The following is a 13,817-nucleotide window of genomic DNA, read 5'->3' as shown; positions in this document are numbered from 1 at the left end:
GGCCCTTCTCACCGCCCACCACTCCGCATCAGGCCACGGCGAGCTCTCCCCTCCCACTAGGCCACACGACCACAGCCAGAATCATGAGAAAACCAGGTGCCTTACCGCAATCAGGGCCGAGTTCCGCTGGTCCCCGGGGGTGGACGCTGGGGGTTGCTGCTCGCCCTCGATCCCACCGCCGCCACCATTATTGCTGCTGCCGAGCAGGTGCTGCTGGTGGTGATGGTGATAGTCCGGCGGGGGCGGTGGGGCCCCTGGTGCTTGGGCGGCTGCAGGAGGGGCGGCGGGGGGCGGCGGCTGGGCTGCAGGGGTGGCAGCCGCTGCGGTGGCCTTGGCGTGCTTGCCCGTCTTCCTGGCGCCCTGGCCATGCTGGACGAGGCTCAGGAGCTGCAAGGTGCTCTCCCGCTCCCGGTCTGAGCTCTCAGCTCGGCCTCGTTCATAGCGGCCTTCACAGCTCAGGTGGTGCTGGCGGCAGACGGCGATGCGAGCCCGCAGGCGCTCCACGATGGCACTGTGCACTCTTGGGGTGACGGAGCCCCCTCCCAGGAGGCCCGCCCCGGGGGCCGCCCCTAGCCCTCCCGTGGGGGCCTGCGGGGGCGCTGTGTCCCCCATCTTCGTGGACACAATGATTGCTGCCTCTGGGATAGTGGGGTGGAAGGAGGCAGCCGCTGGCTAGTGCAGGCGAGTCTGTTCTTGACAATGTGGGCTCAGTGCTCAGGGCCACATGAATAGAGGTCTTCCGAGGTTTTGGGGGGGGAGCAGAGGAGAAGGGGTGGGGGAGGGGCGTTGGTAAAAAGAGGACGAGGAGCAGGAATAGAAGAAGCCGGTGGTGGTGGAGGATGAGTGGGAGAGGAACCCCGATCGACCTACTCTGATGGCATTGGACAGCTCTGCACAAGTTGGACGGCGTCGGTGGGGTCCCCCCCGCACCAAGCGGACAAGAGCCCCTAAGCACTTGGTCACCGCACCACCGGGGGCTATAGAACAAGAACTGAGGGACTGTCCGGCCAGAGGCAGGAAGAGGCAGCGGAGGGGACCGAGAGGGGTATGAATCCAGAGCCCGGCTGCCCCTCACCTAGTTGTTGCCGCAAATTTGTTAAGGGGATGTTTCTGCAGAGAAACGCAATTCGACCACCATCTGGGCAACGCGCAGCCTTCACTTTTCCTCCGTTTTTAAAAAGAAAAAAGTGCTGTTTCAGGAGGTTCCTGAAGTCAATGTTCAAACCGCACAAACATCGAGAGAGACTTCTGTCTTTTGGCTTCTCATTCCTCCTCCCTTCCCCTTGCCCAGGTGTGTTCTCCTCTTTGGGGGACAGTGGGGTGTCTTCTCCCAAAAGAGGGAGCCGGCTTCTCAATGGTTCGCAGTGTCAGTCCCCGGACTTTCAGACCATGCTGCTCTGTCCGGCGGATCCGGTCCCCGGCGCAGCCCTCATGCCTCTAGGTTTCCCAGCCTCACCGGAGAGCGAGCGGTCTGAAGTCCCGGCCCCTGAGATCCTTCAACACATTCTCCCCCCCTCGCCCCGCGTACGCTTCTGTTCCTCGCCCCCGGCTCTATTCTAACACAGGGTCCGGACAGACAAACTCTTTGCGAGAGTAATTTACAAACGAGGGTCCAACTTACAAACTTCCAGCAAATCGCACCGAGTCGGGCCCGGCCACTTGGCTGCCCACTTTTGTACATTCCATCCCGGCCGGCGGATCGGAGGGTCTGGACTCGCAGTCGGCAATGTGCTGCTTCTCTCTCGGGTCTTGCTCCGCTTGATCGGTGGAAGAAGGGAAAAAGTGGCTAGTATTTTCCTTTCTCTTTCCCGTCTGCTGTTGGCCGCTTGGCTGACACTGGCTCCGCTGCCCGGAGTCACGGCGATACACAGGCTTTCATTGTGCTCCGATAGCAGAGGGAGAGAAAGAGAGTGAGACAGAGAGGGAGAGAGAGAGAGAGAGCCAGCAAGCTGCAGATGGGGGGACGGAGGGGGGCGGAGGGGCGGGCGGGAGAGCGAATCCGGGGCTCCCTGGTGGAAGGCTGGTGCCACTGCACGAGTGAGTAATTGCCGCCGGGCTCCGGGGAAAGGGGGCGCAGAGGGCCTCCCAGTGGCTGAAGAGGTAAATCCCAGGCCTGCGCGTCTCCGAGCTCAGCTCAGCTCAGCCTCAGCCCCAGCTCAGCCTCAGCCCCAGCCCCAGCCTAGGCAGAGGGGTAAGGCCCGGGAAATTCCCTAACCTCTGCACAACTACCTCATCAGCTGTAAATGTTTAAGAAATCCCCGGCCAGGGGATGTATTTTCCCTCTCGGACCTACCTTATGCCCCCCCTGAGATATCATTTTCATTTTTCAATATGTTGTCAATGACACCCATGAGCACCCAGCGAGAGCAGGGTGAGCACTGTGTGACTGCGTGCGTGTGGGGGTTTGGGGGGTGGGACGGGGTGGGGAGAGCAGGGTGGACAGGAGAGGAAATCACACCCACAGCTCCTACAGGCAGACAGGTATCTTGTCTACCTTCCTGTGTGCTTCTGGGCCCGGGTGATCACAAGCAAACCAGTAGACCAACAAAATATTTTAGGATGAAATTACCAATACTCGTTCTGGAAAAGAAAAAAGAAAGATTTTCCTTGAAAATACAAGCGTGCCAAGGACACCAATGCATGGCTATCTGGTTTACATATGTCAGAAGGGAAATCAATGTGTTGTAGCAGGTGAGTTTCAAGAAGTTGAAGGACACAAGCCAAACAGGTCTCTCACACAGACTAATGTCCCCTCATCTTCAGGTGATCCTACCTTTAGGATCCCAAACTATACATTGGATTCTGTTAGTCGTTACTAGCTATGGAGGGCAAGTTAAAGTGAACACAATATTGGCATGGTGGGGGCCATCATTACTCTGTGTCATTGGAAGTCATTGGATTTCAAGCCTCAAGCAATGGTGCTTTATTTACACCAACTCTGGCATCACAGTAACATGGTCCTGCTTCAGACTGAGACATGCATAGAAATGACTGGGTAAAAAATCAATGCCAACATTTAAAGGCAGTTTATTTACAAGTTAGTTCCAGATAAGCTGGCCTACTTTAGTCCATTTTATTTCCACAAATCTGGCAATGTTTGGAATTGAGGACAAGTACACTCTGATGGAATATAACTTTTATACTTTTCCCTGGAACATACTTCTCTCTGTCCTTCACAGGCTAAGTTCCTCACCGCTCTGTGGAGAAAGGCAGAACTCTATCTTGGTTGGTATGCAAATTTGAATGGAGAACTCTCTCAGGAGGTCTTGATAAAAAGTGAAGGAGTTTTGATCATTTTATATTTGATTTTTAAAAAGTTGTATTCATTAGAAATTCTCTCTTCTGGTACTATGGGTACTTTGTATTCAACAACTATACATGATAAATGAAAAAACATGTAATATTTAAATTTAACAGTTACTCTTCACTCTAGCGTGCAGTAGCACGGGTTTTGATTAATAACACAAATCCTTGGTCAAGTCCACTATTTCTAAATGATGTCAACTTTGGTTTCCATGCTACACAGGGGCATCTTAAAAACTTCTCAAGCAAGAGTTTAACACATTTCATTCTCTACTCCAGTGGTGCAGGACATTCTGTAGGGTGTCTTTGCACACATTTACCTTTACAACCATTTAATTTCAAGCTGACATCATTATCATCCACATCTGTTACTATTTATTTACAATCACTGTTTCAGGCACAGGGCTTAGTATCTATCTCCCTTAATACACACACAATTCAGAAAGATAGGCATTATTAACCCCATTTATAAATGAAGAAACTGAGGCTCATCGGCATTAAACTACTTGTTCCAGTACATGTAACTGGGAAAAAACAGACTAGGACTTGAACTCAAGACTGAGTTCACCTTATGCTTTCTTAACCACTGGGCTTACTGCTTCAATATCAAGTGTGAAAAAAGTTATAGGGAAGCCAGACTATCCCCAAAAATAGCTCAAGGGCTGCAATTACACCTCAATCAACATGCTGGAGTCTAAGCGAGCCCTATAATACCGCCAAGAAATGAGTAGTGAATAGAACTACTCATCTGAATATGAGAGCAGACAAAATTGGTCAATTACATCCAACTCCCCATAAAATAAATAATTATTTTTCCCTTTTTTATGGTGCTTTCCCCGCTTATAACCCTAAAGCTTCTGAATAACCTTATACATTCTTTCAAGCATTACTTCCCTTTTGTCCATTCTGTCTTTCTCATCATCTCCACTATCCATAGCTACCTAAGTTCACAGGCATGTGAGATTTTTAAATTTACAAACTATTTTTTAGTGTTATATTGAAAAATGCTATCAATGATGATGGTAAAAATAATATAGTATGTCATAATACCTATAACAGTTAATTCTATTTTTCAACATTTCTGGTTTTCTATAGATTCTTGCTTTTGGCTCCCTAATCTATACTAATTCTTATTTCCTAACAGCCTGTCGTCTTTGTCATGTTGGCTGTATCTTGCACTAAAAGCCTCTTGTATTCTCTCTTCAAACACCTACCGAAGAAGCTTGCTCATTTGCAATGACTTCACACATCAGCAATAAGGTCTGGACTCCTCACATGAGACATCAGCATTGGTATTTTCACCACTTTGTGAGCTTTTGCTACCTGTTTTGTTTACAATAATAGGAATAATTTCAAAAAATTGCAGAAAATATTAAGTAATCTTGATGAAAGGACTAAATAACATGTAGCATTTTATGTATGCAGCTACATTGAAGTCAATGAAATGAACCACATAATGAAGCCAAGTTCAACCAACATTTGAAGAAACAAGTATCTAAAATTACAGTAAAATAGAACTTGCTGGAACATCACTTTTAGGAATTAAAGAAACAGACAGACAGTCCATTTGTTCACTCTGAAACCATTTTACTTTTATTAAATTATGGAAACATTTAGATGTGCAAAACAATGCAGATGCCAAAGTATACTTTTAAAATATATTTGGCTGAATCTATCTCTCTCAGATCTTCTGATCCTAACAGAAATAGTTATATTATAACATTATTGTTGAAAAGCAATAAAATACATCTTAATTATTAACACATACACAAAATTGAACAGAAAAAGGAAAACATTGCAAAGCATGAAAATACATATTATGAAATGATTCCTGAATGTGAGGATTAAAACTCTGGAGGCCTGAAATTTATTTCTAAGGGAAACTTTAGAAAAAGAAAAAATTACTATAGTCTGATTCTGAGGCAAGGGCATTGAACTGAATGAAACACTGAGGTCTATTCCATGGCCAACTGATTTACATGATAGCAGTAAAAAATACATTAGTGAAAATAGGATAACAAACACATCTGTTTTCTATGTATAGCAGATAAAAGTTTATTAGACTGTAGAGTACCACTTCATGAAAATTAAGATGAACATGTTTTAAACAAGATACTTTGCCATGAAGATATACAGAAAATATATGAATACGTCACATGATACAGAGAAACAATATTCATGATCTTCACATCTACAGGAATTCATAAAATCTTCTCTGAAGAAAAGGTGTTACATTGCAAACTTCTCATCTTGAAAGTAATCCGCATTATCGAGATATTTTTGAAGTAGATCATATTTCTGTGTGTACAATAAAAAAACTAGTTATTTTACTTAAAGGAATGGAGGTAAGCTAGTCCTTTTCAATCTACAAACAGGGACAGGAACAATTTCATTTCATGGTAATCATGAATAAAAATATTTTAATATAAAAAGGGACAAAAATTTAAATTTTAAATTTCTAACTCACATAAAGCATTATTAATTTAATAACTTTCTTGCAAACTATGTATTTTTAATATATTTATTGTAGAAGTGTAACAACTTCAATAATTTATTCAAAAATTTGTTGAATGCATAACATATATCAAATCCTCTGCTAATGACGATCAAGATACAAAAAAATTGCTATTCCTACCCCTAATGAGAACAGAGTTCAGTAGCAATAGACCAATGACAACCAATAACAAATGCCATAAAGCAGATAGACACTGTTCTGAGGCTTCAGAAGAGGGAACATGGTTAGTTGAGGTGACCAGAAAGAATGGCATCGAAGCTGTCCTGGGAAAAACCATTTGGTAGCAGAGGTTTGGTGGGGAGAGTACAGTAGGAGACAACAGTGACAAGACAAAGTATGGGATTTTACTATGATCAGGTTTTTTTTTGAGGAATCGAGAGAGATAAGACTGAACCAAAGAGGTTGAGGTCAGGAAATAAAAAGTATGAAACGCTAGGTTAAGGAGTTCAGCACTAGCATGACAGACCATGGAAAATTATTAAAGGTGGTAAGGCAGAAGATTGACATGGTCCAAGGTATATTTTTTTTAAGGTAAAACATCCATTCTAGAAGAGTTTGGCAAGTAGCCTACTGCAACAATTTAAGTAATAAGGGCCCAAATCTGAGTGACAGCAATGAAGAAGGAGAGTAAAGGTAAGGTTCGAATGAGAGAGAGAGGAGTCAGGATGATTTGGAGATTTCAAGGTGATAGAGTTCCCAATGCTTACCTCAGTTGGGAGATTGACTAATGGTTTCTTAACTCTACTTATGAACTTTGATTCTTCTCCCAGTGAGGTGATGACCCTGATTTTTGTAGTAAATGGAAGGTTCCAGATAGGGGCATGGAACCTTCCCCCTACCCACAAAGATCTCTGACTAGAAAAGAAGAACAGCAGAAATAACCTACAGACTACGTAGGGATTCTCTTCGCCTCGTACCCAGACAGGTTCGATCAGATATAAGTAAAGTTCTCTAGGATTAGAAGCCTATACTTTAAATATTTGACTGGTTTTATGCTTTTCATATTACTGTTGTATTTTTTCTTATTTATTAAATTTTAGAAAGTTACAGTTTGTCTGAGCTATACTAAGGAAGGAAAACCTCTCCTTGCTTTTATTACCAATACTAGCTAACATTCATTGACCACTTACTAATTCCTAGGTCCTATACTAAATGCTTACCATGTGTTATTTATTTAATCTCCATAATCAAAACTCTAATTATTATTATTTAGTTCCTATTTTACTGAAGAGAAAATTTAGGCTTACAGAAGTGAAGAAATTTGCGCCTAAATTCAACTGCTAGAAAATATTTGAATCCATGCTTTTAACCATTATAGTATGCTATTTCTGAGATTTACGGGGTGTGGGGGGGGGGGGCAGGGGGCAGCTTCCGTGTGAAAAAAAGAAAAAAAGGGAAAGTGAAACTCAGACAGAAGGCAGCATTGCCTGGTCATTCATTCTCTCTACTATTATATTTTTGTTAAAAATTTGGAGTTTTGGTCTTATTATGTCAAGCCCTTACAGTGCCAGATGGACCTACTGATGAAAACTAATGGAATTATGGGAATAGAAACATGAGAAAGAATTCAGAACATAAAAGGAAGTTTGGTGTCAACTAAGAAGTAGCAGTTTGACCAAAAAAAGAAATGGGGGAACCTAGTGAAGCATTTACTTTTAAGCAGGGGCCCTCAATTTTTAATTTGCTAAGAATCACCTAATTTGTTAACCACTGGGTTTTAACACCCCCAAAGGATTCACATTTAATAGGTCTGCAGTGAAGCAAGGGACCACAGATTTTTCACCAACTTCTAGGTGATTCTGACAGGTAGTTTAGGGCCATGTTTTGAGAAGCATCAGTTTAAGGAGAAGACAAAAAAATCTTTTCAAGTGAAAAAGGGATAAAAAAAGAGAACAAGTGAGAAGAGTTTTGGGAAGGGGCAGGATACCCAATCGTAATTTAAAATTCTTATTTATGTAACAACATTTATGCAATACGTTTGAAATTCACTTAAAATACATCTGTAAAATGGAAACTTGATACTTGTATTGACATATTTTCTTCACTTTCTGGTGTTCAAGTGGTCACCACCCCACCCCAACTATGTTCAATTTCCCTGGAAACCCCATCATCATATGCACTTTCATCTTAACAAAAAAAATTTGTTAGAATTTTGCCAACAGCACATGATAGTATGTTCTTCCACTCAAATTTAGAATGAGACATATATTTCTATTATATTTATCACATATTTTGGTTTTATTATAATTTTATCATTTGTTCTTTTTAAAATATACTTTTATTGATTTCATAAAGGAAGGGGAGGGAAGGGGGGAGAGGAGAGAGAGAGAGAGAGAGAGAGAGAGAGAGACAGACAGACAGACACATCAATGATGAGAGAGAATCATTGATCGGCTGCCTCCAGCATGCACCACACCGGGGATCAAGCCAGCAACCAGGCATGTGCCCTGATTGAGAATCAAACCATGACTTTCTGGTTTATAGATCAATGCTCAACCACTGAGCCACACCAGCTGGGCAACTTAATCATTTTTTTTACACTCCAGTTGCTCCTAATCTTTAATGTAATTAGGTTAAAAGTAGATCTTCCTAGTTCAACTGTTAGGAGGAAAAACAAGAAGAATAAAGTCAGTCTAGGTGGCAGATTTTGAGGAAGAAATGCTGAGATATCCTGAGATGATGAAAGAGCAAAGGAGAGAGGGGTGACAGGAACAAATAGTTTGTGTAAGGTAAAAGAGGTTGACATAATAATTGGGAGGCAAGAGCATAAAGACCCACAAACATATAACCATTCAAGGAGCACTGAGCCCTGGCACTGGAATTGTGGCCAAAGGAGGAGGCATCATCACTCTACACACACACAGACACTGAGGAGCGGGCAGAGTGATGCTGAGAATGTCAGAGCACCGTGTCAATTTGAATTTTAAGCACAGCACAAAAAGCTGCACGTGGGTTTATGTTGGCTATGAACTTCTTTAGTTTCCAGGAGAAATCTTTTGAGATAGTCTATGGACAGATATTTTTAAGTTGGAGGGAATCTCAAAAATAAAATGAGCCTCTTTGATAGTTTATGTGAAAAAAAGTGCACATTGTTCTAAAGGTGTATGATTTTGAAATTCCATCCATGCCCAACACTGAGTATTATTCTTTAAGCAGAATATGACACTTAGCTTTCTTTTTCTAAGAATATTTTTTCTTATTCTAGGTCCCTTCTGTTGTTACAAACCCTGTTAAGCTTTCTCCAAGGTATTTAATTTTAAAATAGTTTTAGTTTTTTTCTGCAAAAATTTTATTTTTCTTCCCAAATATATAATTATATAATATATATGATACAGGCACAGTGATTTTTTTCGACACCTAGTACACAATCCTTTAAAAATGTGCTGTCCCAATAGATCTTCCAACTCCACTGAAGGCCTACCAACACTTAACTGCATCAATAAAAGCACTTAAGACTTAAATAAGTCATCTAGGAAAATGAAGACAGGATTTACTGGATAAAAGATGGTTCCTCCGTACAGCAAACTGGAAAGCACAGAAGACAGGGAGGAAAGCAATGGGAGTGAGAGAAGCAGAAGCAACGTAAAAGATAAAAAGCTGGAAAGAGTCGAATGAGAGAAGCAAGACTTAAGTGTCAAGATGTGGGGAGCCGGCAAAGAGATTCCCTGGGCGGTGGTTTGCAGTAGGATAGTGTCAAAAGGGAAACCCATCTTGATGTCGTTCTCCAGACCTGGAGCCTGCGGAGCATCCCCCATCCTAAGAAGTTCCTGTTTTCTTGTTCTCTTTTTCCTTTTGCTCATAAGTTTGTTCTCTGAGCTCTCTTCTTTTTCCTTTTCCTCTTTCATAAATTCCCCTACGATAGAAATAACTCCGGCAATGGATCTCAAGTCAGGCCTTTTTTTTTAAAGATTAAATATACTGTTGATCTGAGCTGCCTGAAAATCTCCTATGTGTTCTCTCTTCCACATTCATGTGACTAGACCTGTCTTAAAGATTTCAATCCTGTGAGCATCCTTTGCGTGTACCAAAAACAAGTCTAGCAGCTCTGGGAGCAGACCAGAGCTTAGAGCTGCCAGCAGACCTCCGGGAATCCAGTGCACTCTTCAGAACCTCCACTCGATCCCTGGTGCCAAATTTCGTGATCAACAGGATGTGGGGCGAACAAAATCAGTGCCCTGGCCTAAAAGCTCTGCATTCCCCTCAATCTTCAGGGGCAGTGCTCACTGCTAAGTCCCATGTCCTCAAGAAGAGGATGTGGGCGGCAGTAGACCTGGCAGCCAGGATCCTTTCCTCACATTCGCACCAGGGGCTTCTTCACTCTCAGGTCACAAGAACTTTTCTAAAGAATAGGAAGCAGACAAGCAGAGGTGAGTCCTGTACTTTGGCAAAGAAAACAAGGGGACTTTATATATATATATATATATGTATATACATACATACGCACGTCAGCAATGGCACATCTATAAAAGGGAAAGGACAGGAAACCTCCATTGAGGGATAGTGTTATTGCTGATTAAAAGTTACCTGATTAGCTGAATGACTGCCTTAACTATTCAGGGTAGGACAATGGTAAGCATGATAGAAATGGGTGAAAAAGAGAAAATGCAAACACGGGGAGAGAAGGAGAGATTCCCTTTTAAATTTCTCTGCCTTCTAATCATTGATATCCCTTTGCTGCTCATAATTAGGTCCAGAATCTACTGAATGGGAGGGTTATTTTATATCCACCTTACCTCCTTAATCCAGCCATTTTCTTCTGACTGATTGAAAATTCTTTCCACTGTTTCATTAACTTCTTCATCCTCACGTTTTTCTTTATTTACTATGGAGCAACATTCTTGATACAGCTTGAATTTAAAATGTTTCAGATTGTGATAAACTCTGGTACGGTTAGCACAAATTCTGCCAATAAAATATTCCTAAATCAAGAAATAAACATAATTTGCACACGATGTGAATAATATAGCAATGAATATACACGTTCTGCTTTTCAGATTTTAACAGTAGAATCTAATGCATTATTCATTTTTTAAATGTTTATACAATGATTCTTTTACCTTCACTTATTTATATAACCCAGTTAACAAAAACTGCGCACTTGCTATGTTCCAAGTATTGGGCTGAGCACTGGAGATTCATAAGTGAAAGATGCCCTACCTGTATTAGGAGAGCTTATAGGAGAGCTTGGGAGTAAAACAAATGATTACAAAACAATTTATCAAATACTAAGCACAAGATTCTATCAAGACACAAAGGCAGGACAATTAACTCAATCTAGAGGGGAGAAGGGTCCGCAAGTAGGTGAAGCTTAAACTAAGTCTTTAAAAAAAAGCGTTTGGGAAGGAGGAGAAAAACAGCTAGTAAGATAGATGATAGGAACACCTATCACGAAAAGCATGCAGGCTGCTGTACGTACACAGTTTCTGAGTTTAGAATGCCTGGATTACAATAATTTTCTAGTTTATAAGCAACATGTGAAACTAAAACAAACTCTCATACCAGTACTAAGTACTGGCAGTTTTTTACTTAACACTTTCTTCTAAAAAATTTGTAGAGTAAAAAATAACTGTTTAGTCATATCTATGTCTTTAATTAATGAGTCTGAACTGATTATATTAATATTAGAGGCCAGATGCACAAAATTTGTGCAAGAGTAGGCCTTCTTTTCCCCAGCTGCTGGCACCAGCTTCCCTCCGGCACCTGGGACCTGGGCTTCCCTCACATCCCTGGCTTCGTCCAGAAGGTTGTCTGGAAGGATGTCTGGTCTAATTAGCATATTATGCTTGTATTATTATAGATTTTATTGTTAGCAAACTGCAAGGGTTTTAATATTTATGTTTAATGGGCTTCTAGGATTTTATAATTAATAATACTCTTCTTGTGAAATCAATCAACAAAAACATTTCCCTTTCAGAATATTCTGAATATACACTATGTTATCCACACCTATAGCTAAAATGAGGAAAGTGTCACTGCACTGGGCTAATTAAATATAACTGTACCCACATTATTTCACTCACTGTAGGACATGAAACAGAAAGGGCTCCAGGCATTCTAACATGATTAACCTTATTTTCATGGAGTAACCTAGCTAACTTATGTATTTAACTCTGTGCATAAATTCACTAAAGGGTTATACTTTCAAGGGTTCAGTACAGTGATATAGTAACAATAATGATCTATATAACTTGTATTCTATTTGACAAAGAATTGCACCCTTTTTCTGAAGCCACATTGCAAGGGATCACAGAGGTGATGAGTTCAGTAAATAATCTGAGAGTATAGTGGCAAAAATAATTAAAAATTAAATATGATAATTGGCAACTGTCAGGTTTGATGCATCACCCTGTGAAGATGGTATTTGGGACAGCTTACAAGCTTTTCTAATGTTCAGATTTCTGTTCATATTCTGTGTAAACCTTTTTGTTTTTCAGATCATTAGAAATTCCGTAATCAGGTATTGTACATTTGTTTGCTTACTCTAAGTATCTTTCCCATTTCAACATTATCATTAAATCAGTCACATCAATTATAAAAATTTACTTGACAATACCTCCCATTTTGAGTAAAAAAATACCACCATAGTTGCAGTGGCCACTAGGGGTACCCTGTGTCTCTCCATTTCTACCATCAAAGTAGACTGTGTTGGGGAAGCCTCTCATTGATGTTTGGGATAAAATACATTAGGTTAATAACGTGATTTTCATTTCCACCACACTGTATTCTACAGAGGAATTTATTTGTACAGAATTTTTAAGTTTGGACAAGAGAGAAGGAAAGGTGTTTAAAAATCCTTATTTAATTTTTTCCCCCTGTATATTAACAAAAGTGTCCATTGAAAACATTACACATTATAGTTTACTTCTTCCTATTTCTAATTTCTATTTTCCTAACATCTACTTACACTTATGTCGGTCAATAAGCCCAAAATTACCTTTAGAATATTCCTACTCTATTTTTTTTCTCTAAAATGTGATCACATTTTATAAGGAAGAGCTAAGCCACTGCTAGTAAGGCTTCACAGAAAACAGTAAGTAATAGCTGTAGTACTCAATCTTAGTGCACTTGCACCTTGTTATACTGTATGAAGTAATGTATACAGTACAACGCAATGTCCACTGTAGAATCCCATTTAGATAAAGTATAAAACTGTAAGGCGTGGCTACAGGGTTAAGCCTCCGACTGACCTGTTGGCAAAGTCACAAACTAGTCCCAGCTTAGAGGGCACAGTCCTCTTAGCATAATTAGGCTTGACCTTATGAGGCTCCCTAGATCTTATCTTAATGGGCTGAGGGAGATGCAGCAAGTGCTGCCAAAACAAGTGAAACACACAAGAACATTGTAACTATGGTGACCACTACCTTGTTTACCTCTGGCTATAAAATAAAGGCTCAGCTTGCTTCTGGATCTCTCTGTGGCCTTAGCCAGGCACAGGAAGATCCACCTAGACCAGCCGTGGGCAAAATACGACCCGCGGGCCGGATCCGGCCCGTTTGAAATGAATAAAACTAAAAAAAAAAAAAAAAAAAAAAAGACCGTGCCCTTTTATGTAATGATGTTTACTTTGAATTTATATTAGTTCACACAAACACTCCATCCATGCTTTTGTTCCGGCCCTCCGGTCCAGTTTAAGAACCCATTGTGGCCCTCCAGTCAAAAAGTTTACCCACCCCTGACCTAGACCCAGCTTATTCTCTTTGTCATTTCTCCATCCTTCTCCGCCCTCACGAAGGCTTGTGAACCCTTGGCTGAGCCGGCTTGGCATATAAAACAAGTAAAACTAATCTATGTTGTTAGAATAGTGTCCTTAAATGTCCAGAAATGTATTCAGACACTACTTTAATTATCTAACTGCGTTTCTGGACATTAAGGACAGAATTCCAAGATAGACAGTACTAAAACCTACCAGAGACAGAGAAATAAGTACTGTTGTGACTGTTGTCAGAGCAGATAGGCAAAATGACATAAATGATTATATGCAGGCTAGCCTAGTCTATAA

General features: G+C 41.2%; 2 protein-coding genes across 6 annotated transcripts in view; both read right to left on the bottom strand.

Annotated features, from left to right (window-relative positions):
- The window catches only part of MAML2 (mastermind like transcriptional coactivator 2), a 356,704-nt gene extending 354,783 nt beyond the window's left edge, over positions 1 to 1,921 (bottom strand). For both annotated transcript variants that reach the window (XM_070425931.1, XM_070425932.1), the window contains exon 1: positions 106 to 1,921. In XM_070425931.1, coding sequence (XP_070282032.1) covers positions 106 to 612 — 507 coding nt within the window. In that variant the 5' untranslated portion in view covers positions 613 to 1,921. The remainder of the gene's footprint in view (positions 1 to 105) is intronic.
- Positions 1,922 to 4,885: 2,964 nt separating this feature from the next.
- Positions 4,886 to 13,817, bottom strand: part of CCDC82 (coiled-coil domain containing 82) — a 35,731-nt gene continuing 26,799 nt past the window's right edge. For all 4 annotated transcript variants that reach the window (XM_070425927.1, XM_070425929.1, XM_070425930.1 and 1 more), the window contains 2 exons: positions 10,552 to 10,737; positions 4,886 to 5,601 (listed from right to left, as the gene is read on the bottom strand). In XM_070425927.1, coding sequence (XP_070282028.1) covers positions 5,533 to 5,601; positions 10,552 to 10,737 — 255 coding nt within the window. In that variant the 3' untranslated portion in view covers positions 4,886 to 5,532. The remainder of the gene's footprint in view (positions 5,602 to 10,551; positions 10,738 to 13,817) is intronic.

The sequence above is a fragment of the Myotis yumanensis genome, unplaced genomic scaffold (genome assembly GCF_028538775.1).
Source record: "Myotis yumanensis isolate MYYU_CA2020_CCGP unplaced genomic scaffold, mMyoYum1.0.hap1 SCAF_10, whole genome shotgun sequence".
Taxonomy (NCBI): domain Eukaryota; kingdom Metazoa; phylum Chordata; class Mammalia; order Chiroptera; family Vespertilionidae; genus Myotis; species Myotis yumanensis.
The sequence above is the reverse complement of the archived record's forward strand: the minus strand, read 5'-3'. Positions and strand labels throughout refer to the sequence as shown.